The sequence below is a fragment of the Astatotilapia calliptera genome, chromosome 2 (genome assembly GCF_964374335.1).
Source record: "Astatotilapia calliptera chromosome 2, fAstCal68.1, whole genome shotgun sequence".
Lineage (NCBI taxonomy): Eukaryota > Metazoa > Chordata > Actinopteri > Cichliformes > Cichlidae > Astatotilapia > Astatotilapia calliptera.
In genome coordinates, this window is record NC_137423.1 from 33407244 (window position 1) to 33433843 (window position 26600).

The 26600-nt window shown below is 39.4% G+C and overlaps 1 protein-coding gene across 1 annotated transcript in view; it reads left to right on the forward strand.

Moving 5' to 3' along the window:
* ccdc88b (coiled-coil and HOOK domain protein 88B) overlaps nt 1-23950 on the forward strand; it is a 59302-nt gene extending 35352 nt beyond the window's left edge. Inside the window, exons 21-28 of the mRNA XM_026143610.2 lie at nt 1101-1378; nt 1553-1696; nt 4771-4957; nt 11394-11539; nt 18100-18207; nt 19703-19860; nt 23103-23444; nt 23753-23950. Coding sequence (XP_025999395.2) covers nt 1101-1378; nt 1553-1696; nt 4771-4957; nt 11394-11539; nt 18100-18207; nt 19703-19860; nt 23103-23444; nt 23753-23823 — 1434 coding nt within the window. The 3' untranslated portion in view covers nt 23824-23950. The remainder of the gene's footprint in view (nt 1-1100; nt 1379-1552; nt 1697-4770; nt 4958-11393; nt 11540-18099; nt 18208-19702; nt 19861-23102; nt 23445-23752) is intronic.
* Nucleotides 23951-26600: the final 2650 nt, after the last annotated feature.

Below are 26600 nucleotides of genomic sequence, written 5' to 3' on the forward strand. Positions count from 1 at the left end.
TGTGTGTGTGTGTGTGTGTGTGTGTGTGTGGACTGCTGATCAAAGGGTCAAACATCCTTGGTCAGGAAGAGGGTAGCCTCCCCCTCACCCTAGATGGTTCATCCTAGATAACACGGTGAGGAAGTCCTGCAGTTCATCTAAACAAAGAGCACTTAGACTAGAACAGATGCAACTACGTTAATCCTACCATAAAATAATAAGACACGGTATGACCTCTCATGCTCCCAAAGTGCTGTCTAATACACACAAAGTTTGCAGACTATCAAGGATCAAAACCTCTACCAATCTACAACTAATTACAAAACTCTAAGCATATATAAGTAAATATTTCTAAGCATAAATGACAATCAACAATACAAATCTAACACTCAGTGCCAGTGTCATAGCATAGCACTGGCTAAAGAGCAGAAAACTAGAAGAAACAGCCCATCTGGCCCTGTCCAAAGGACAAAAACTACCTACCAGGTTTTTTAAAGCTTACTAAGTATTCTGCTGTAGCCTATTTGATTATCTCCCTCACTTAAATATCCTTGTATCAAAGGGTTACTGCGATCCTTTATGTCAGACTGTCCGGTTTGGGATCATAATGCCTCGGTGTCTGACATAAATTTATTGTAAACTGTTCTTATTGGAATTTGTTGCTCAGAGAGAAAGGACAGCTGTGATGAATGTCTTCATAAGAGATGGAGAAAATATTCCAGTGAAGAAACGGGTAGTTAAACAGATTCTGTGATCCGTTTTTATCAGATTGATGATCTTATCCGATGGAGGATACAGGAAAGGATCCGTTTTTTAGACAACAGAGGCCAATCGGAGTGTTTTTAATTCATTCTGCTGACTGGCTTGTGATTGCTCTGGCTTTATACTTGGTATCAGTCTATTTATAAAGCTCAGCAAGAAAGTGAAAACTACCAAAATGTCAAACCATTTCTTTAAGCGCCCAGTGCTGCACACATAATATCTTGTTTAGACCCATGGCAAAAGGTTAATAAACTAACTTTCAAGCTTGTTGGTTTTCAGCTCAACCTTTTGAAATTGCTAAATTACAGACATGGTCTCTCTGTTTTCTGTCACATACACACACATACACACAAACATAGGTGGAGCAAGCGTCACTGAGCTCCCAGCATGCAGTGCTGCTGGCACGCTGCAGTGAGAGCGAGGCACGGTGTGCCACCCTAGAGGCCGAGTCAAAGGTGTGGGCGCGGGAGAGAGAGGAGTCCGCGGCCAGAATGGACGCTCTGAGGCGGGACCACGAAAGGATGACGGCGTTGCAACAGCGTCAGGAGGTGGAGTTGGAGGAGCTGGTGGAAAAGCACTCTCAACTGAGGAACAACAATCGCAGCCTGGAGGCCCAGCATCGAGAGCTGGAGGGCAGGTACAAACACTCACTGACTTAAAGACACGAAATCTTCACTTTGAAGATTTGTGACATATTTTCCATGTTTGAAAGGACTTCTCCCCCAAAATTAAATATGCACAAAAACATCTTGATCTATGAAAGACACACATCATCTTTTGTTGAAGGTAAATCCTGTGCTTGAAATATTAGGTACAAGGAGCTCTTGGATGGCAAAACCCAGCTGGAGGAGAGAGAGCGGGAGATGAAGACGGAAAGAGAGAAGATGGAAACGGAGGCCCAGAGGAGGCTGGAGAGAGAACGAGAGCTGGAGAGGCTGAAAGAAGACAATGACAGGTAACAAATCCAGTCGGGGATCTGATCATCCTTTTACGGCACTCGTGTTCATTTGAATACGAGGAGCAGCAGCAGCAGCAGTAATGTCTCTATATGAAGCACAGCGAGCAATACAAGAATCAATTTGAATGCAAATGTACTATATAATGCGCAGAATGCATTTTTGTTCCAGATCTAAATCCTCTGGGCTGAGCACGAAAAAACGAAGTTATAGTGCAAAAAAAAAAAGAGAAAAAGAGATAATAATAATTTTTTTTCAAGTTTCTTTCTAAAAGCAGATACGCAACAGGTACATTTATGAAGAGCAGCCTTTTAATAAACCATTTCCTTCGTTATAAACATTTTGTGTCTTTTGAAGCCGCAGATCAGGCTTACTGAACTTCGAGACCATTTTGAACACTTCTCATCATATTTTCTCTTAGTGACTGATTGATATACAGTATGATAATAATGGCCACAATCATAAGATACTTGTGTGACATAATTAGTTAATCAACCATCATCATCTTTTTGATGCAATTGATTACTGACTGCTTCTTGCAAATACGTGGCTGGCAAAGCAGGGAAACAAAAACCTCCTTTGGTGGTTTTTAGACAGCATTTAACTAAAAATACTGTACAAAACACAAAAAATACGATATTAAATAGATTAAAATTAGACTTGTGTGTAATGTAACAATTCATTTCAGTCGTTTGAGTAATTTCTTGACAATGGCTATGACCTATTTTTTGAGGAATATATTAAATGATGGGACGAATCAGATGTAGTGATGAACCTGCAGATTCTGCTGCTCCAAAGTGAGTTTCAGCTCATTGTTTACTTGTCTGGCTGTCTTCTGTTTTGGTTCAGCCTCAGCTCTCTTATTGTCGTCTTTTTTTATTTCAACAATAACTGGAATTTGTAACAGAAAGCACATCTCTCGAAAACATTGTGCACTACCTGCTCAGTAGGATGCCAAACTGCAGGCGGGCAAGGTTAGCGACTAGCTGGTAAACATATTAGAACGGAAGAATCAGACATTCCAACCAGGAGTTGTTATAACAATTCAAAGAGAGGGAAAGTTCCTCGGATGGACAGGAACAACTTTAAATGAAGAATAACGTTGCTCCATGGCTGTGGTTAGTTAACAAGTGGCTTTAAAATGCCAGTATTGTATTTACCTAACATAACTTATTTCTTCTGCCCTTAAGTGGCCAAAAACTCATTTCCAGAGTCTCAAAACACCTTTTTACACAGTAAATATTTTGAATTGTCACAGTGGGGAAAGCACAGGTGGAATTAATAACTGGCTAGTAGCGCAAAAACCAGAACATCCCCAATGTGGAATTTAGCCATGTGTGCCTTTCCTGTAGTCAAACTGTCCAATGTGAGCACTTTTGTTTTCTCTGTTTGCAGTTGAATTATATTTGGCTTCTGAACTGTACTCGCTGGCCATTTTATTAGGTACAGTTGTTCAACTGCTTGTTAAAATCAGCTGATCATGTCAGCAAGTCAGTGTATTTGAACTTAGTCGAGACTACTTTCTGAACTTCAAACTGAGCAGCAGATGGGGAAGAATGGTGATTTATGTGACTTTGAACATGGCGTCTTGTTGGAGTATATCAGAAGTGGCTGATCTACTGGGATTTGACCACACAACCATCTCAAGGGTGAATAAAGCAACTTGATATCACAGCATGAAATGGATACGCATGCAGAAGTTGTGGTACCAGCAGGTGGAGATAATTGATTTAAGTAACCAAAGTATGAAGGTATGAAGTATATTCCAGAGTGTTTCTGTGCCAGAAATGATTACGCTAGGTGGCTGATATGTTTTCCATGTAAATGTGTTAGTAATATCTGTTTAATTGCTTTCCTGTGATTATTTTCACGTTGGGTTGAAATAAAATATCTACCTCTGCTGGTACTGCAGCTTACACAACGTGTGCATCCATTTCACGCTTTGGAGAGACACAAGTGTGAAATCACGTTGAAAACATGGTGGACCATGCTTTTAGGGTTGCATAAAGGTCAGAAAAAGAAGAAAATATCCAGTGAGCAGCAGTTCTAGGTTCAAGGTGAAAATATGTTGTTGATGCTTAAGGTCAGAGGAGAATGAGCTACTTAGGAAGACAAAAGTTTGTCCAATAACGACTGATCACAACTAAGGTTTATAGAAGAGCATTTCTGAAGGATGGGCTATAAAAACAAAAGACTACACTAGAACCCTCTCCTGTCAGTTGGATCTCGTGTAAGAACGGGAGACTGAGGCTACAATTTGCATAGGCTCGCCAGAATTGGACAATAGAAGATTGGAAAAATGTGGCCTCTTCTGATGAGTCTGGATTTCTGATCCACCACGTTGATGGGAGGGTCAGAAAATTTCATGAACAGCATAAAAGTATTTCCTCTTCTTAATACCAACTGAGCATTTTTTAAAAAAAAAACAACAGCCTACCTGAGAGTTACGCTGACCATGTCCACCCCTTTATCATTTATTCATTTGGCCAAACAGAACAACTTTTGGTTGTAGTGGAATGGGATGTGCAGCAGACAAACTGTGTAATGCTATCATATCAATATGGACCAGAATCTCTGAGGAATATTTCCAGCACCTTGTTGAATCCATGCGATTAAAAATTAAAGCAGTTCTGGAGGCAAAACAGGGTCCAACATAGTATCAGCAAAGTGTACCTAATAAAGTGTGTGTAATATAAAAAGTTTGAAACTGAACTTGAAGTTTCTACTTTAATATGACTGTGACTGATTAGTTTTAATGTGTATAAAATACTTACCTCCAATATGATTATGTGAATAATGTATAATTTTCCCATCAGTGATGTTTTCATCTTATTGCAGTCTTTCCGTCCTCATTACACAATGATACTGAGATGATTACTCCTTTTTCAAACAACGCCGAATGAATTTACTCTTTAAACATTTTGTCCGAGATAATATCTGTTTGTTGTTGTCTGGCTTTGTGTAGACTCCTTGTGTTGGATAATAACACAGTGATCTTCAATCACAGAGTAAACAATGACGCAAAGCACTTTACGAGAGCGCATAACAGTGGCCGTGCGTGTCGATGTTGCAGGCTGCAGGCCCACCAGAAGGAGTGGTTGGCGTCGCAGGCGGAGCTGCTGGCTCAGGGCTCGGTGCTGAGGGCAGAGCTGAACGCCTCCCAGCTGGAGAGGACTCGGCTGGAGGGCGAGCTCAGTGCCCTGAAGGAAACACACCAAAGCCTGGACCTCAGCAACGCTCGGCTTACCAGCCAGTATCAGGTATGAGCTGATACACAGAAATGCATCCACACACACACACCAACACACAGCAGATACTGGTGCCCTCTATGCAAAATAGGATTAAGTGCTTCACATTTGAGACATTACCCTCTTGAAATAAAAGAAAATGCATCTAAAGCATCACTGGGCAATTAAACAACATTTATTAGGAATTCACTGCAAGTTTTAGAGAGCATTTTACATAGTTCAAGTCTGGGTTGAGCATGTCTCATATCATCAGTGGGAAACAATGGCTGACTGATTTCTAATACATGATACAAAGCCAATTTCAGCTTGACATATCAGACAAAAGTGATACATTGGTCCAAACAGTAAATGAATACCAAGTAGCTAATAAAAAGCAGGGGCATCTTTTGCCTTCTAAACAGCTTTATCCTTCTGCGCAGTGCTGTCAAGCCATCACTGAGTATTGTTAAAATAGTTTGAGGAGAGCAGACAGCTGAAAAAAAGGGAACCTCATGAAAAACTACTTCATCTAAATATAATGTTGGCTGTTAAAGTTACTGCTCAAAAATGGAGGACAACTCCTGGATCTCCTTAAATGATTTATTGACAAGTTCAAGAAACTGCAAACAGAATGTCAATTGAGGGGCCAAGAGGGGGGTCTGTGGGAGGGAGAGGCAGCAGGCAGGGTATTGCAAACATAAGTAAATGTAGACAGGGTCAGTGGTGGTGCACAGGAGGAGATCTTGCTGAAGCAGAGGGAAAAAAACCACGGGTCATCCCAAACGGAAAAAAAAACCACACTTGAAATCTTCAGGAGACTACAGCGAGTAAACACTAGAGAGCTTGAACAATAATACCACTCAGCCAGCAGAACGATCTGGCGTGACTGGTTGGATAGAGAGGGGTTTAAATGCAGAAGGAGAGTGATTGATGATTGAGCCAGGTGAGACCAGTCGCAGCCACACCTCTGCAGACAATGCAATGCTGAGTGGTAGGCAGAAAGTAAGAGGAGAGAGAGCTAAATGATGAGGAAAATGATGAGGCAGGTCGGCGCTGGAGGTGAAAGGGACCACAAATAATCAGATAAGCTTAGCTTAGCATGAAGGTTGGATACAAGTCAACAGCTACAAAATCCACATACCAGTAAATTAATGGTTCAGTGGCTTATATTGCTTTTGATGTGAGTTTATGGGAAGTAATGGGCAGCTAACAGTGAAGTAACTCCACCCAGCCAACAAAGATTAAAGATTAGAACAGACAATGAATAAAAAGCAATAATGTGTTAATGAATTTCAGACTTTGTGTTGGGAGGTGTTTCCTCTTTAAATTGAATCATTTTCATGACCGATCGCTCCAGCACTTCAAGTGCTAAGATGCTCGTGGCTGGTGGCCCCAGGATACAGTAGATTCCCCTATATAAATATGTAATAACAATCAAGCCAAATTTGATGCCTGCTGTGGACAAAAACACTGAATATGCTGTCAGTGTTTGATAATAACTCGTCTAACTATTAGGGATGGGAATTTAGAGATTCTGATTCCATTATCAATACAACTTATCGATTTGATACCTAATTGATTCTCATTGGTTCTGCTCTGAGATTAACCGTTAAACAGCATTAAAGACATTGAATGTGCGCAAATTAATTGCATACTGTGTCATGAAATGTTTGTTTATGTTGGGGGTATTTTCCTTCTTTATTGTGATCAGTGTTGGGGTCATTACGCATGCGTTTTACACACAGATGTGTATGTACTGTATGTGTACATCTGTGTATTACACATATAATGTATTACACAGAACACTTTTCTTAAAAGTAATGCAGTGTGTTACTTAAATATTCCCAAGAGAAAGTCTTTTGCCACACTACTCTACATTAATTTTGCATATTTTTATAAAATGACCTGAAATGCATTGTCTCATAATTACCAGTTAACAATATAAACCTGAAGCAAAAGCCCCAAACACCAACACAAATCCCTATCCTAATGAGGACAGACATACAGTCTTTCTCATAGTAAAGATACTTTAAAGCGATCGCCACAGTGATTCTACTGTAGAAACATGAACAGGTAGAAACGGAGGCTGGAGCCTGACTGTTGAACTTCAGGGTCTGGCTGCTGGGTGGGGTCAACATTTAATCAGCTTTAACATCACTCTGGGTTCTTGGCTAGCTTAGCGTTAGCATGCTGTCTGTGCAGGTGTTTGCAAAGCGCTGAAGTTGTGTTAGCACTATAGTGCAGTTGTTTCTGTCCTGGATACAGATGAAATCTTGTCGCACTCTTGTCCTTGTGTGCAATAAAAATAAAAGTAATTTCTCTAACCACATGAACTGAAATCAGCTGACTGTAGCACAAGTGCAAATTAAACCAACAGGTAAGCAGACTAACAATTACAAGGAACTGAACTACTGGGAACCAGTTCTCAACAAGAATTAAAACTTTCAATCTTACAAGGTTGCAGGTTGCTATATTTCATTAGACTTCACTGATTACAGAGTATATCCCACATGAGTATTTAGGCTAATGCATTCATACACACTTTTAAAAAAAGCCATCTTGATTTGTGGATGACAGCTCATGTGGCTGAAGAGAATAAAAGCTCGCTACAGCTCGCTACAGAGTAATTTGACTTCAGGGCTAACTGCCCACAAAGCTCCATCTTCTTTAGGCAATCTGATTCTGATGGAGCTTCAGTGAACAGTAAATGGATCAACAGATACACATCCCTGGTCCTGTGTCATGGTGGATTTTTTCCCCTTTTTCTCAAGGACATGACTTTCAGATGTAGGTACGTTTATTTCAGGTCTGACACGTCTTCTTTTGTCCTCCACTTGTCCATTTTCCTCGAATTATTTGAGGACACAGTGCACACAACGCGAGACGTGCCTCATTTTGAACTAACAGCTCTTTGGGAATCACCTTGTTGGTGCAAAAATGCTATTTTGTGCCTGTCAGTCTGTGTTATCTTTGGCATTTTTCATAGATTCAACTAAAGAAATGGGAACAAATTATGTGCTTTTGCAGCATGCCGCTAGTAACAAATTGCCTAAAATTACAATCCAAAATTGGTTCTTTGTTAAGTTGTCTGTTATATATGGACACAAAACTGCTTGGTGCATTTGTTATGTTCGAATGATGATGGTTAGAGTTAAGTGGGTCTACATAAAAAACAACAAAAACAAAAAACAGTCCTCTGAAAATGATCAGGTACAACAACTGGATTAAAACTAAGTGAAAAACACACCTTCAGAAAGCCTAAAGAAGTATTGCTCAAGACCACTTTAACAAATTACAAGAAATTTTGGCTCCTTGCAAAGAAAATATAAAGAAACTGAGGCGTGACTCAAGAATTTTGCACGGTGCAGTACTGTAAAGAGGGTTTTTGGAGGCTTCCTGGATTTGAAGATTGTTTGTGTGAGTGAAAGCGAGGTTCCTATCATAAATGACAAATGAATGCATTAACGCACACAAATGACATTCTTTATATAATCATTGTGAGGATTATATCTTACTAAATCATGTCAACGCCTGTTCTGCCCCCCACAGTAGGTTGATAGGTTTGTATGCTGGGATGCAGAAGTCCAGTTTTCTCATTACGCTGTAATATGGAGAGAAAAATTAACAAAGTTCATCCTGGAGTCTGTGGACCCACATTTAACTTGTTGCAGCAGCTGTGCTAACTAATGGGCCTTGACTGAACAGGACTGGGGTTATGAGAAGAAAATAATTGGAAACAGATTCACAAATAGGAAATTATAAGAGGTGTCCAGTAAATGTGTGGCCATACCTTCTTATTAATTTTTTTATGATCTTAATAGTTATAAGTGTTTGAGAGTGTAGGATTTAATAACGTGGTTTAAAAGCATTCTTTGGGAATTTCTAAGCTTAATATCTTCACTTAACTAGATCTCTTAACTAATGCTCGTTTTTCTGTGTAGACAGCTCCACAGAGAAGCTGTTGTAACTTCCTTTCTTCTTCTGGTGATTCTTGAGGTTTGTGGTTATTTGCCTTTCAGTCAGTTGATAATGAAAAGCTCTGACCTCTTGAAGCAGTTAAGCAATTATCATTTACCAATTTTTTGAGACCAGTGATGTGACAGTTCAGTCCCTACGGGATCATCAAATCTCTTTGTGTCTCTTTTAGCTGACATTCAGTAATGTTAAATGCTATTCAGCTAAATCCTTGGTTTGTATAGAGTTCCTTGCAGATATGTTTTGTTTATGTGCTTTTATGTCCAAATGGGTCCAACGGCAGCATGTTTTATAGAAGTTCAAGGGGGGCAGCTGACCCACACCCACGCTCTTACAAAAGGTTCTTCATTGCCTTTTTTATTGATTCAGACCACTCAGTACCGAATTCTGTAAGACTGAAAACACTCACCTGTTACCTTCCGGTACATCTTTATTCTGGTGGCATCGTACTGTTATTATACTGATCTTTTCAAAAGGCTGGAAATGTTTTTCAAAAATGCTTGATTAAATAATTTATCCTTGCCGACACAGAGATATATGATACATGTCAGAGAATATATCAGACATGGTAAAAAAAATAAAGTATACCTTCTTTCAAGGTTTTACATATCAGGACATAAAAAATGTTCTCTTTTTATCAGGTTCCAAAATTATTTCAATCTAATCACTATGGCACAGATGCCGTTGTTACTATATTTAATTTAACAAAAGCTAAGCCAAAATTAAGAAGCAGTGTGTGAAAAACCAAGTACACCCTATGATTCAGTAGCTTGTGAAATCACCTTTAGCTGGAATAAGTGAAGTAATTGTTTACCACCACAGGATTTCAGTCAGATTGAGGGCTAGACTTTGGCTGGGTCATTGCGACACCTCGATTATTTTATTCTTTGGCCATTCTGTTGTAGATTAGCTGCTGTGCTTGGGATCATTATACTGCTGCATTACCCAATTTGCTCCGAGCTCTAGCTGTTGGAAAGAAGGCCTCACATTGGGCTGTAGAAGAGTTTGCGAGGTGCAAATCATCACTCCTCTACCACTGTGCTTAACAGTGGGTATGAGGTGCTTGTGCTGATATGATGTGTTTGGTTTTTTGGTGTTGCGGACAAATGTCTCCACAAACATGCTCCAGACGTCTTGCGGTTTGTTCAGATGCAACTCTGCAAACCTGAGTCGTGCTGCCATTTTTTTTTTAGATAGAAAGTGCTTTTCCCCGATGACATTTCAAACAGTTATTCATTTTTTTTAATTGTGCTGTCATGAACCTCTCAGGGGTTTTTGTATTTTTGCATTGCATTACCTGATCTTGGGGTGACTTTGCTGGATTGTTCACTCCTGGGAAGATTTGTGAATACTCTTTTAACTATAGATTAATGGACTTGTTGTGTGTCAATGGCCTCATAACCCATCACAGATTCACAGATTGACCAACAGTTGATTCCCTTAGATCATTGCTGATGTCTTTCCTTCTCGGTAGGACCCAGCGTTCCTATGGAAGCAGTAGGCGTGTACTTATTTTTCATGTACAAGTTCGGCATTTTGGTGTAGTTTTTGTTAAATGATGACACGGTGTAAGAATTAAAAAGAGTCTGCATTATCTTTTGATCTTGCCAGTAGAAGTAGTAGTAGTAGTAGTAGTAGTAGTAGTACCCCGTTGTGAAGACATATTTGTATTAAAACTATAATATAGTCAAATAAACTAAGCTGGAAATAACAGAAATATTGTGCACAATTGCAGTAAGGCAGATAATCATTGTCGTTATTGTCTTATCCTCAATTTTTTTTGCACACTGGTAAATCAGCCATTCTGCTAATCTTAATAAGGGATAAGCTTGGCAAAGGTATGCTCAGTAGTCAAACTGATGAGAGTGACAGTCTTGACATTATTATTTTCTTATTCCTACAATGTAAACTCTTGTTAATTGATCAGGCCCACGTGTGCACTGACTCTGGCACTAAAGGGAGTGGGATCGTGCTTTTTGTCTATTCTGCTGACTCTGTTCAGATTTGGCTGCTGCAACAGTAACTGGGACTGGCAGGCTGTTATGTAGAGAGAATCTGGCATGATAGTAAAGTTATTAATTATTAATTACAAAGTTCAGACCTGCATTTGGATGATACACCTTTGTTTTGGTTAATGGCGGTTTGTAGGAGTTCTTTCATTCATTGCAAGCTACCAGATTTCAACACAAAGGTCCCGGCAGAGACATTGTAGGACTGTTACCGTATACATGCATTAAAACTATAAGCTATGAAAATGCGTTTAATTTTTAATGATCTAGTTGGATGCATTTTGTCAGTTTCACTGTGTTCACTTGAACCGTATGACTAACAAAGCACTGTCCGTACCTTTCTGTCTGCAGGCCTTTTTTCTATGACTCACACATCCTCACACATAGTTTATATCATTAGGCATGCTTACTTTTGCAGAACAAGTAGTATATTCTGTTCTTGTCAAGCTATTTATTCTTGATCGCATTTATGGCCTTGTGTACAGTTGTTGACCCAGCTGAAGGGGAACATGGAGGAAGAGAATCGACACTTAGCAGAGCAGAATCAGAGTCTTTTGAGGGAGAATCGTGCCTTACTGGAGCAGAGCCTGGAGCGCCGTGACCAGCATTATTCACAGCAAAGGGAATACCAGTAAGTATATACTCACACACTCAATGGCCAGTTCTTTAGGTATCATCACCTTTATTAGGCGCTTTAATTAACTTCAAATGTAGAATGATTGTTGGTGCCAGACGGTCTGGTCTGAGTATTTCACAGACTGCTCAAGGGTCAAGGGTCTGCGGGGTTTACAGAGAATGGTCCAAAAAATGAAAATATAGCTGTTCAACCGATAAATCTGCAGTAACTGTGTGATGCTATCACATCAGTATGGACCAAAAACTCAGAAATCTTCTGAGCACCTTGTTAAATTTGCACCACAAAGAATTAAGGCATTTCTGAAAAGGTCCAAAATAGTGCTAGCAAGGTGTAACTAATGAAGTGGCAAGTAAGAGTGTATCTAGAAAGGATTAACAGTGAATCCGGCACAGTCGAAGGGAACCAAACGGATGTAAACAGCTAACAGAAATGCAGCTGTGTAGATTTGCACCGAAACACATTAAGAGATAAAAAAAACAGCTTGTAAACTATGAGTGAAAATCACTAACACGCTCGAGGTTTGGGCCCGCACCACTTACCTGTGATGTCGCTACATTCACACATGTTAAAAATACTGGCTTCCCCCAGCCTTCTAGTAAATACGTCTATTGTATACATTAGAAAATCTTAGATAGCATGTTTCTTGATTTATTGTGTTTACGAAATTTTCAGAAAACACAGTGTTAAATTCATGTCACGTATATAAGCATGGTACCAAAAAAAAAAAAAAAAAACCTGCAGTGAAACAAACATTAAAATCTGTTAAATTTATGTTTTTAAAAAAAGTTAATGTAAAAAACACATAAAATGTATTTTCAAGGTATGGGAGCTTTTGCAGTAATGAAAGCAGAGGTGCACTGAAGAAGTTTGACCTTATTAATGGAGTTAACTTCATGTAATAAGTTGCAGTGAATGCCTTTTGTTTACTGCTATTGTTTACGTTTGTAGGCTGTAACAGAGTTTGTATTCATATCAAGCACATAAAAGCACTTCTATAAAGGTTTGAGACTGCAAAGACAACAATTTCACAGTCCAGTGGCCCTCAGTAGTCTTCCTTTTGAATGACTAATAGACTGCTTTGAGAATAATCCTGAACTAATAGTGAGCATGCAGAGTTGGCTTCAGTCTTTAAGTCTAATGAACCAAAGTTCTTGCAAATTACATCTTTTTGTGCCTTCAGTTCAGGCTTGTGTGTGTGAAAAGATGACTTTTTTCAGCCTTTTTCGTTAAATCTCGGGCACAGATTTCGTTGTTAACATTTCACGGCATATTTTGGTTCATCACCCTGCCACGCGAGGTCTGCATCATCTCATAACAGCTCTTACAAGTGAATGTTAAAAAGCCATGCACTTTGCAAACTCACAGAAATCAGTTTAGATTGTTTTCCTTCCAAAATCAACACAATTCTTTATGCAGCAGAATGAAATCACATTACATCTACAACCTAATTACAGGACAGAGCAGATTTCAGTGTGTGTGTGTGATGGAAGAAGTGAAGGGCTCTATGCATGCATTTCACTTCATTCAGTCCTGGGAGTAAATAGAAATTGTATCCAACTTTCAAAGCAACTGGAATTAACAGTAAGAGCACCGGGGCACTCGTATAGTTCACCAGGTTAAACAAGCGCTAAGGTACACTCTAAGGCTGTCACAGAGGCCTGGGTTTGAATCCTCCCCGAGGTCATTTGCTGCGTGACTTCCCCCTTATTCTCTTTCTGAGCTTTTCTGTGTCAATAAAGGCTAAAAATCCCCCAAACAGTGAGCACAGTAAAGCCTAACAGGCACACAGCAGAGTCTGTAAGTAGTATTTTGCTGAGAAGGTTTTGTTTTAATGTTGCTGTTTTTTTAATATCACTTTCACAAACATAAGAACATAAAAATATGTCATGCAAAGCATTTCTGGTGATAGTTTGATTCTCTTTTACTGAGCCAAAGTGTGTGGCATTAATACTTTAAGTTATCTACGTAGCAGTGTATCAGTACAGGGCAATAAAAAAAGTGGATGTTGTACGTTATACAAAATGATATAAAATATTTTAGTGTAGCATTATTGTGATCTCCAGACCAGGTCAGGTGATGGCTCAGCTGATACCTGTTTAAGCTGCTTTAGCCGGCCTAAAGTTGCTGCACACATGTAAAACATCTATCCCTTTATAATTTATTTATTTATCCTTTGCAGTCAGTGACTCCCTAAAGTCTAGAAGCCGTGGATTGTTTGTTCGTCTCTGTGCATTCACTTTTGTATTTAATAACTAAAGGCATGCTCTGTTGGGTTGAGATCAGATAACTCAATTGGCGATTGAAGAGTATCCCTTTGCTTTCCCTTGAGAAACTCTCATCCATTTGCACTGTTAAGCTCACCTCATTTCTCTGACTCTGAGCAGAGAGTAGAGCCCCGTACGCTCAAGAATTCATCCTGCTGAGTCTCACAGCAGTCACATCATCAGTAGACGGTAGTGATCTGTTTCCACTGGCAGCTATTCATGCCCGTGCTAAAACATCTCCTCGACTATGTTTGATAGACGATGTGGTGAGCTTTGGATCATGAGCTGTGTCTCTCATTCTCCATACTTTTCTTTCCCATCATTCGGGTACAAGTTAATCTTGGTTTGTCTAAAGACTTTTTAAAGATCTATTCGGGCTCTTTCAGATGTTTTCTGTCATCTCAACTGTAGAAGGACAACTTCTGTGGTGGCTTTTCAGGCCTTTCAGCCACTACATTCTTGTAGTCCAAAGTTTTAGCAATCTTTAATTGGTTTATTTAGTTTTTTAACCTGGAGATGAGCGATGGCCTTCCTCACTTATATAGACATCTTGTTGGCCCTCATGTTGAGCATTCCAGTGAAAAAAGACCAAATGCAAGTTCACTTAAAATAACTTCCAGATCATCTACTTGCTTAATCTGCTATGGAGTAACAAGAGAAGAGGCCTCATCTGGCCATGAAACTGCGTGCCAATTAATTGTCCAGTAGCATGTTGAGTTGGGACTTTGTATTAAAAAATGTCTGTAATTTCTACACAGTTAATGAAATACTTTAGTTAAACCCCTTGAATTCAAGCTGAAAGTTTCCACTTCAATCACACATTGACTGTTTGATTTAAAATCCACCGTGTTCGTGTACAGAGGCAAAAGTACAAAAATGTGTGGACTTAACTGTATATATGGAACAGTACGTAGCGTAACATTTGAATAAAAATATAAATTAAACAAAGCTAGTTGCTCACTGAGTAAATGATGACATTGGAGCAGTACAATAAAAAAAATATGAAAGGAAAGGAACAGCGATTCAATGAAAATATAAACAACCTGATTTGAAATGACCAAAAAGGATTTTAGAATAAGTGAAAAGATGGGAAGAAGCAGATAACCTATTCCCTTCAGAGGCAACATAAAAGCTTTTTTTTTTTAACCAACTTCCTTTGATATAAAAGAGACATTAGAAATAAATATATAAATTACTGCAGATTGAAACGATAGTCTTTTTCTGTGATGACTAAAACAGTTTGTCAGGTATTTACTTGCATATAAAATGTGTTTTTGTGACAAACAGAGTCATCAGATGTTTCAGCTCCTCTCGGCTCAGTGGAAGGATTTAGTATCTGTTTCCCCCTTTGTTTAATGGTGAAATCATCGAGAGGCAAGTATTTTCTAAAAAACAAACCCCTCTAAAAACCCGCTGTGTGGTATGTATCCAGGATTTTACTGAAATTGGCTGCGTCTTACAATTTAGCAGCAGGAACACAGACCAGACAAGTAAACAAAGGCAAGGCAAAAAAAAGGCAAGGTATCACCTGCCAGCCGATCGGAAAATGTGTAGCTGTGAAAAGATCATGTGTGGTATGGGAACAGGATCCATTTCAGGGGATATGTTGCAAAAAAACAAACAGAAAACTGCGGGAAGGGGACTGGTATATATATTCTAGTGGTGACCCAGGAGCAGGTGGATGTAGGAGTCGGGTGGATTTGACCGGTGTGGAAAGTCTGCGAATATCTGGTAGATGGAGAATGGCAGGAGGGAAAGTTCCTACGAAATGCATGAGCCTGGGTGAAATGAGAAATGGCTTGGGACTGAGGCAGAGTGCGCAAGATAAAAACAACTGAGATAGCTGTCTTGACAGGCGTGTTTAGCTGCTGAAAAGCTGCTGAAAGATATTTCCCTCAGAAGTTAAAGAGCGAGTTAAAAGGGAGAAGAAGAAACACAGAATTTATATTCACCAGGTGGCCCGAAATATGAGCCTGAATGGATGTTAGTGTTGTTAAAAGCAGCTGTTTGCTGGTGAATGTTCACCCCGTCAGTTTAAAACTCAGCAGTTTTGACCCGTCGGGTGACCGCACCAATTTTGTTATTTTGTAAAGATTTAAGTGGCATCAAACTGGAAAAGCAGAGGTGTCCTTCAGACCTTCGGTGTTTTATTCCAAAAGGTTTGACTGTAGCCTTGATCAAATATGACTATACCAATGATTACAAATGAAATTCTAATAGAATTTTATTATTATTATTATTATTATTTTGTATTTCATTTTAGAGTAATAGTACTTGGATGAAGTTGATCTAAAAGTTGCAAGGCTCTTTGGTTTGGATGCTTTTTTAAGTAAATAAAAGAACAGAATGAGCTGCAAATCTCATATTTTATTTACAGCAGAACACTGAAAACATATCAAATGTTTAAACTGAGAAAATGCACAAGTCTAGGAAAAAATAAGGTCATTTTGAATTTGATGGCAGATGGTAGCATCCTGTCTTCTTCTGACAGCAGTGCGTAACATCTGGAAGCTGAGGAGACCAGCTGCTGGATTTTGGGGGAGGAATGTTGTCCCATATTGTCTGATGTATGATTCTAGCTACTCAACAGTCCTGGATCTTCTCTGTTGTATTTTGTGTTTCATGAAGCTCCCAATGTTTTCAGTTCTCTTCAGCCACGCCGCAGCACTGTCTTTCTGAAGTATGCAAGGCCTTTCCTGAAAAGACGTCATCTGGATGGGAGCATATGTTGCACTAAAACCTGGCTATATCTTTCAGCATTCATGGTACCTTTACAGATGCGGTGCCGATTTTAAAGGCACTAATGTCCCCGCAGACCATCACGGATGCAGGCTTTTGAATTGAGTGCTGATAACAAGCCCGACCACAGAACAGTTTCCCATTTGGCCTCAATCCATTTTAAATGAACTTTTGCCCAAAGCAGTGATTCAGAATTCACACATGACTTCTTCTTTCGTGATGGAGCTTTAACTTGCATTTGGGGATGGCACATATTTATTCACAGACAGCAATTTCCAAAAGTGTTCCTGAGCCCATGCAGTGACTTCCAGCTCAGGGTCCAAAGATCACAGACATGATTTTGGACCTTGTCACCTGTACACAGAGATTTCTCCAGATTCTCTCTTTTGATGATCTTCCATGTAGATGATGTGATGTTAAAAGTCTTCACAATTTTACAATGTGGAACATTATTCTGAAATTGTTCCATAATTTGATGATGGATTTTTTTTACAGACCTCTGCCCATCTTTGCTTTTGAGAAACTCTGGAGAAAAACAATTTTTACACCCAATCCTATTACAGACCTGCTGCCAATTGCAAATCATTTTTCAAAATGCAGGTTACATATTCGTCCATGTGAAAAGTCCAGTTGTGTTCAAATGAAAGAAAAAAATATTGATGCATACCTCTGAGCAGTGGTTTTTAAGACTCATCGCACTTAACTGATTTGTTTTCTGCTCACCTGAAATACTTTACTTTGAAAGGGTGTGCAAAGTATTTGAGAGCCAGTGCTGTAGTCAAACGATGTTCTCCCTTCAAACGAGTGCAGGAGGAAATGTTTTGAATCGAGTGAGAAAACACGTAAAAATGACTGAGAAGCTTTCATAAAATGAATTAAAACCTCCTTCAAGAGTCTCGATCTTAGTTCAAAGTTTTAATACTGTAGTCGTAATACAAATTCTGAGGAAGAAGCACAGCTGTCAATTTGGTAAACAAATGAAGTAGATAATCATAAAGCTTTGCATGACACAATTTTATTTTTATTAAATTATAATTCAGTTAATATTTTTTGTAACTGAATTATAATTTCTGTAATAGCTGTTGAAAAATTTCAGTCTGGAAAAAAGTGGTGGGCTAAAGGAGTGATTGAATAGCCATCAACAGCACCGTGAACACTGGGAGGCTAAAACTGTCCCGATACCTTGATGCTGGACTAAATGTTCCATCTATTACTCCTGCTTTTGAGACTGATTTGAGAATACAAGCTGTTTTTTCCAGCAGATTCATACTTGAGCACATCGCAGCTCAACAGGGTCGCAATAACATCAACACACAGTCTCGTATCTGATGTGCTTGTTAAAAAAAAAAAGAGAAACGAGCTCCAGAAGTCTCCATTACTCACAAGAGGATTTTAGGCGTTAGTTAAATCACACACCAACAGCCACGTTCGTGCACACTACCAGAATAATCCTATTAACTTGCACTGATTATGCATGCACGACGATGTGTAAATTTTCCTCCCGCTTCCTCTTAGCTGCTTTGTTCTGATGCTTCGTGTGTTTTCCTTCAGGGAGAAGCTGAGCGAGCTCCGACGGGAGAAGCAGAAGTTGGTGGAGAAGATTATGGATCAGTACAGAGTCCTCGAGCCCAGCATGCCATCCCCAGCCAGCAAGGCCAAGTACATTATATAAATTTGTTTACATGTACAATACACCAAGCTGCTAATGTATTTGTTAATTACACCCGTGCAGTAGATAATACAGGAGTGAGTGATATTGATTTCATGTAGAAAGGCAGTTGAAGCTGTTGGATATGATAGGTGTAGGTCAGATTCCCACCAGACACAAAAAAGATGGGCACCGTTAGTGATTAGCCGGCGAACACAGCAGAGAAAGTTGCAGTGAAAGAGCCTGAGAGATCCCTCAGGAGGTAGCGGAGACAAAAAAATAGTTAAAGGAGAGTAAACACTAACTTTAAATTCTCAACTGTTCCCTGAAATAAAGACTAAACCTAAGTAAATTCACATTTTGTAAACTCGTAGTTTAAGTTTAAGGAAGCCATAATACAATCTGGATTCGTACACTTTATTAGGGACAGTTCAGCCACTGTTACAAATATGGAAACTCCACTACTTTAATATTTTTATCCTCTTTATTTACGTGCATGAATGTACACTTAAAGACACTTTTTTAAGTAAAACAGAAAGTAGAACAGAAAAATGAGGCTACAGTTTACTCGGGCTCACCAAAACTGGACAATAGAAGACTGGAAAACGTTGCCTGGACTGAGGAGTCAGTTTCTGCCATGACTTTCATGTGTAAACAATATGAAACCATGGATCCATCCTGGCTCCAATAGTTCAGACTAGTGGTGATGTAAGGGTTTGGGAGATATCTTCTTGGCACGCTTGTACCTGCTGAGTATCGTATAAGGACCACAGTCTGTCTGAATGTAGTTGCTGATCCTGTCTTTTCCTTTGACACAGCGTACCGTCTTCTGATAGTTGTCTCCAAACGGATAAGGCACAGTGTCACAGATCATCTCACAGTGCCAACAAAAACAGAACATTGCAGAAAATTAGACTTAGTTGCAGAGTAGCTGCACTGCATTGTTTTACATTGACTGTTTATTAAGTGTGTGGCGAGCCAAGTGTTTTGTGAAGATCCATTTGATATTGTTAAAGTATACATTTTTAAAGTGTTGCCGTGTTATGTTGCATGATTCTGATAAAGCCTTTTATCACAAAATCCATCACTACAGGAAAATAAAACACTAACTTGAGATGGATAACATATCTGATAGTAACTGTGTCAGTATTGTTTTAGAAATGTGTCAGTTAAAAACCAATGAAGAAGAATACAGAATCATATTGTCAGGGGTGGATTTTGGCATCCAGACATGTTGACAGCTGACCATTCTCTTCCTGTACCTTTACACCTTTTTATGGTGGTGACATTTTAATTATAGCGTTTCCAGTTGCACCTTCTACAGGTGAAATCCTGGCGCATAAACGATACATGGCACAAAAAGCATTTTGTGAACAAGATGAAACCCCTGACACTTGGCTTCCTCCCATTGTTTCTGGAAAAATCAGGGTGTGCAGTGCATGCACACACAAACACTCCCATAGCTCATCTCTTTGTAAATGGTCCCTGTCCCCTGTGTCCTCGTAGGAAATCTAACTGGATTGCAGATAGGATGAAGAAGCTAATCAAACCCCGGGGAGGAGGAGGAGGAAGAGAGGGACGCGCCCTCTTCACCGCCGCGGGCAGCGTGGAAAACCTGGCCGACAGCGCTGAATTTACATCAGACACACACGCACCTCAGCCTGGTGAGATCTCACACACACCCACAGAACCAAGCTCACTATACCCCCCTGCCCTTCCTGCACAACGACAAACACACAAACAGCAGCTGACTGGTTTTCACAAAGATATGCTCACATGCTCAGCCCATCAAGCGAGCCTGCAGGCATGCATACAAATCATCTCATGACTACCAAGTGTGGTCGGCATTGATACCACTCTCTTCTCCTTAGATCTCTCCCCATAGAGTGCCAAGACTCACAGAGGCTGGCTTTCTCTGCTAACCACATGTTGAAAGGAAAGAGATTCGTGAGGCTTCATTCGCTTTTTATGCATTTACTGACTGAGAGTCAGAAAGACAACTCTCTGCAGACGCTTTCAATCCTCAACCTGCATTCTTGATGTGTTTTCTCTCTTTCTGACATACCAACATTGTCTCTCACTTAATTTTTATTTCCCTTGCAGTGTGTTTTCTGTAAACCCCTGGATTTCTTAAACTCGTCTCTTTTTATGCCAGAGAAAGACTTGATCTTTCATCTACACAACAAGCAGAGAAAAGCAGAAAAACTCCCTGAAGTGAAGAGCCAGCTAAGACATTTCTCAAAACTGCTTCCTGTTTAATATGTTTGGGGTGACGTTTACCACAAACATTTAACTGATTCACAGCTGTTTAACATGACAGGTTGGATTTGGAGTAGTATTCTTGCAACGATCAGGCTTGTATCAATGCTAAGCTCTTTTGTTAAAAAAAAAGGTGCATTAGATTATCTAGAAAGGAATATTTTTATTATATCATTTATGCTTTTAAACAGGTGTATTTGGCAGGTGGGGGAACCCTAAGCTTCAGTATTGCAGTGCAGCAGAGTCAAAGTCAACTAACTTTTACTATGAGCTCTAGTAGATTTGTTTTTTGTGTACAAGCTGTGATCAGCTGACCTTTGCTGCTGCTTCTCTGAGGTTTACTGCTCTCTGTGGATTTAGCCAACTACATTTCTACAGTATATAAGCAGATTTTAAAGCAGCACCGTGGCTGCTTTCCAACACTAACCCACTATGATAGTGAAATTGTTACTAAAGAACATCATCAGCTTAAATTCAAACTGATGACTCCCAGTAGACTCCTCCTGGATGCAGGCACTTATTTTGAAGCATTATATAAATTAACTAACTTTCACATTGATGGTCAGTGAGTATATATATATATATGATTTAAATAAATTTTAATTCTGAATTGTTTCAGTGCCTCATCTCTCAGGTAGCGTCTCTGATGCTAGCCAGGATGTAAAGTAAATGTCACCTTGGACATCAGTCTTCCCCAACTCTGCAAACTACTGTCCAGCTTAAACTTTAACTAACATGGAATTATCATCACTTAATTGGTTTGCATAAACACCTCCATCTCCTCTGAGGTTCATGGATGTAGTGAAGGACATGCAGAGGGTTGGTGTGACAGAGGAGGATGCTAGGGACAGGGTGCGATGGCGGCAGATGATCCTCTAAAGGAAGCAGCCAAAAGATGGAGAAGACTTGCAGAGCTGTCCTTACCTTTAAAAATGATCTCTCATCTTCCTCTCCTGTCTTGTCTTTCTTACATCTTTGTCTAACCTTCTCTGTCTCAGAGAAGAAAGCTGATATTTTTCTTCCCCCTGAGAAGTACAACAACTCTAGCTAGCAGGTTCATTGTGCACCACACTGCACAGCTCAAGTGGTGTTTTGGATTTTACTAGTTGAGCTCTTTGAATACCTGCCATTTCAAGAAAAAGGTTAGTCTGTTTATGCTCGCTTCTCTCTTTAGAAGCGCTAGATGCTGAAATACTGGGACAAACAGCTTTGTTAACATCTGTAGTGTGTATGCAAGACAGCAAAGAAAAGAGAGGAAAAAAAAGATGATGTTACAGGCGGTACTTAACTGTCTCCACAGCATCAGCTAGATGAAGCATGAAAAATTAACTTGATTTATAGTATTTTGTATTAAACTGTCTATCACATTTAATTACTGATTTATGAAGGTGTCAGAATGCACTCTTGCCGACTTTAACCCCTGCTTTTAAGAAAACGTAAAGTTCTAGGCAATATTGGAAAGTGCTCATTATAACTTGTTGTTGATATCGTTCTTATCACACCTCGCATTTCAATTCCTAAGAATATATACATATAGCAAGAGAGATATGCTAGTTTAGACATAAAATATCATATCATCCACTCTGTGAGCTCTGATTCTGCTGAAAATAACTCGAACTCGACTCCAGTCTGAACAAGATAAGATGCAGCATTTTTTCAGCCTAATGTCCTAAATGATGCATTTTCATTGTTATTGTTAGTGCTGAAAATGTGCTCGAGTTCTCGGCGGCACTGTTAAGTATTTATTAGTAGTGCATAAAAATACGTAACAAACAGCTTAGAATAGACACTAATGTAGCTGGAAACAGGCATGAGCACACATTTAAGTGTTTAAAATCAATAATTCCAAAATTTGTTATGATGCTATATTTTAAAAGTGTAAAATCATACATCATTAATAATGTTATTGTTGTTAATGAACGTGTTATGTAATATTTTATAAACCAGCCGTTATATGTTTGCATACAGTTGATGTTAAATGTTGAACAGGAGGATTTAATAAATTCTGCTCTGCAATTATTGGCATGTTGACAACTAACTATTAAAAGAGACTAACATTTCAAATGAATAGAATATTTTACATATATGCCACAAATGCCTGCTATAGAGCATGCACATTTAGTTGTTTATACATGTAACATAGTGGCTTGATAATTGCTAAATAAATGTTTAAAATGAAGGGTTAGGAACTGATTTTTCTCTGCTTTTCTGCTGTATCAAACCAAAGAGGTCCACATCACTTGTCGGTCTCACACTCATGGATTGATGGCTGGCAGTGCTGCAGATTGTACAGGCTTAATGTGTGGCTCAAGGACACTTAGACATGAGGAGGGAAAGAATCAAACTAATAACCTCGCCATTAATGGCAATACAGGCCAACCACCTGAGCCACAGTTATCTTTTCTTTTTTTTCTCGAACCTATATTTGTCCTGAGTCCCTGAAACTGCTTTGGCACTGGAAAAGAAAAAAATGTACCTTCTATCTTTGTGCTGTAAATGGGCTCATCTGGCTAAACACAAATGCAGAGGATCCTGTACATGAATATTTCTGAATGAATGATTAACGATAAAATTATCAACTGCAACAGTGAACTTATATTTTGTTTAAGGTTTCCTTTATAATAGTTTATGAATCCTTTTCATACAGTTCCAGACCCTCGCAGTGCTCCGGTCTCTCCTTCTCCCCTGAGAAAATCTGCATCCCAGACAGACCCGGAGGTCTCTCTTCCCGGCGCACCAGCTACGCGCGCTGGCTCCGGGGGCCGTCGTAAACTGGGATCCCGTCACGGCTGGGGGTTGGGATTGGCCAGAGCAGGCTCGGGAGTTTCACAGTCTTTTAGTCCCGGCGACCAGAAGACACATCCACGCCAGCGGCTAAGCTCCAGCCAGAACAACGCCGCCGTCCTATGGGAGGGAGAGAGAAGTGCATCTCAGGAAGCAGACGCCCCGTTGACCGGTCAGGAGAGCGCCGAGGAGGATGAAGTGAAAGGTGCGGAGGAGAAAGGGGGCTGAGAAAGATTCATGTTCATGTTTTCTTTTTTTTCTTTAAGAAGGAAAACTGTAAATAAGTAACAAAGGGGATTATTCGGAAGAAAAACATTTACCAGCTTGTTCAGATGGATATTTTCAAACTTCTCCTGTGTTAACAAGTGAGCTGCGAGCACATCTTTGGGGTAATAAGAAAAACATTAAGCCAAATGAAAGTCAACTGTAAAGAAAAATAAACTGCACAGAATCACCACACCAACTAAAATCCCTCAAAGGTAGACCTAGTATTTTTTTTCTTTTGTCTTCCAGATAATCAGCACTCGAGTGACGACTGCACAACGGCACAAGACAGAAGTGTAGACTCCCCCCAGCTGAATTAATAACAAATGTTTTATATTATGTACTCCATGGAAACCGTTTTCATGCCTCTTCTTGTGTGTCTGCATATTTTAAATACAAGATCCTCCTAGTATTTTTGAATACATGAATAAATGCTTTAATCAGTCATTTGAGATCTTACTCATTTGTGAAGCAATTAACACCCTCCTTAGTACATACTATAAATAAAACTAACTGTACACCATCTATATATCTAGTGCACCTATAAAAAAAAGCTGAATATTGTGAAAATGTTTTCTTTTTCATTTTAATTCAAAGAGGTAATCCTGCAAGTATTCTGTATTTAAGGCACACAAAGACAACAATTTTAAAGCGTTTTTGTGATTCTGGCTTTTAGCTCATAAAAATTAGAAATCCAGACTCCTAGAATATAAATTATAAATATTATTTATCTCTTAGTCGAGTTCAGTGCATGCAACACAATCATGGGGAAGACTGTTGAACTGACTGTTGCCCAGATCACGATCATTAACACCCTCCACGAAGAGAGTGAGCCACAGAAGGTGGCTCCTGAAAAGGCTCACTGTTTGTGCTGTATCGAAACATATCAGTGGAAAGAAACAGTGTGTTAGGAAAAGGTGCACAAGAAACAGGGTTGACAGTAGCCTCGTGAAGACTGTCTGGAAAGTAGGCTGTTGATTTTCTTTACTCATTTCAGGTATTACCAGCAAAATAGTTGCATGTTTAATCATCTGGGAATTTACCCAGATTTATTTATTTATTTAGACAGAGATCTTGACCCTCCCAATGTTCAGCACAAAATTACGCCGATGATCTGGGCTAAGGAAAAAAGAAATTGGACTGATGCTCAGTGGTCCAAAGTCGACATTTTAGATTAAAGTGAGTTTTTCATTTAATTAGTAAATCAAGATCCTGGGGTCTGTGATCATGCCATGTCTGGTTGATCCGTGATGCTCGAATCCAGAGTCCATGCAGGCATGTAGCAGAATCATTTCAGCGCGCTTCATCCACTTCCATCTGCTTATAAGCTTTATGGAGATGCTGATTTCCTTTTCCAGCAGGACTTAGCACCTGCCCACTGTGCCAAAATTGCTATGAAATGGTTTGCTGACCATGTTAATACTGTGCTTGATTGGCCAGCCAACTGGCTGGGAACACCAGTCATTACCTACTTCTTCTCCAAACTCAGATTTGCTTTTTATTGAATGGCACCACAATCGTCTCCTAATATTAAGAGAAAAAGTATAAATAGAGACTTTTTTTTAATCAAGTGAGTTTTGTTGTGTTATTCTGAAATGGAGTAACTCACAAGAAATTTAGGCTTTTATTGTGGAGGACTTGTTAGGAACATAATAATGCTACTTAAGAGTTATGGAACTAAACCCAGACCAGACTGACAACTTTTAAAGGACCAAAAGATTTTTATACTCATATAACAGCTGATATGCTAGAGTCGTTAAAAAGGGAAAGGGATTAAAGGGGTTGGTAAATAACTCTGAATTTATTCTTAGAGTTGGCGACTTGAAGACCACAGCTGACACCACGCCACTGTTTGTTCAGCTGCAATGTTACTCTGCTACATGTGCTGCAGACAAGTAAGCAATGATTTTGAGCCTCTAATCTCTTTTACTGCACTTTCTTTCTACTATGAAAATGTATGTGGTGTATATCAAGAACATGTTAGTTAATACCGGCCAATAACCTCTGCTTGTATCTGTCCAGACTCGACAGATAAAGCGAATCCACCAGCGAGCTACACAAAAGCTGCAAGCAGCAATTTTCAGTTATGTAAAGATATATGAACTGTAAGGCTTTAAATTGAAACAACTGAGTTTTGTCAGGATGAATGAAAAAATGAGGATGAATTTTAAAAAAAAAACCCTCTGACGCATGTTTATTCACCACAATCTCAAGTCAAAGCAAGTTAAACACTGAGGAAGAGATTACATTAAATAACAGATGATGAGTTGTGGCTATAAGAATGAAACCAAGTTATGTAATACAGTAAGAACACGAGCATGGGTACTATTCTTTGAGTGGAGGAGGATGACCAGAGTACTTCAAGCTGATAGGACGCCAACAATAACTCAAGTAACCACTTGTTACAAAATGTATGCAGAAGAGCAACTCTGAGCACACAGATGAGACTTGTGTAAGATTAGAACAGAAAACTCAATTCACATCTGGACAACAAAAGACTGGAAAAAACGTTGTCTGATCAGATGAGTCTTGATTTCTGCTGCAACATTCAGATGGGCGGGAACAACATCCACCCTGCCTTGTATCAACGGTTCAGGCTGCTGGTGGTGTAATGTGTGGATATTGTCTTGGCATACAGTCTCCAGATCTCAATCCAGTAGAGCACTTTTGGATGTGATTTTCATTGTGAATGTGAAACTGACACATCTGCAGCAGCTCTTTGATGCTATCGTTTCAATATGGATCAAAATCTCTGAGGTAATGAAGTTACCGGTGTCCGCAATTAAGGACTGGATTGAGTAAGTGGGAAACTCGGTCTTCTGAGAAAGCTTCTTTACTTCTTTTGCAACAGCAGTAACAGCATTTCATCTTAACAAGCCCAGACTAAAAAGTTGCCTCTGTAACTACTAGGAAGCTGAGTGTTTCTACTGTCATAACATTGTCTCCATTTTAATTGTTAACATTATTTATTGATGTATTCAGTTGTATTTTGACATGACCTTTTACTACACTTGTCAGTTCCAAAGCTCCACATTCACTGTGTAAATCCCTCAGCAGATTCTCAAATAGCAGCTCTGCAGCATCTGTGGAGGCGGTT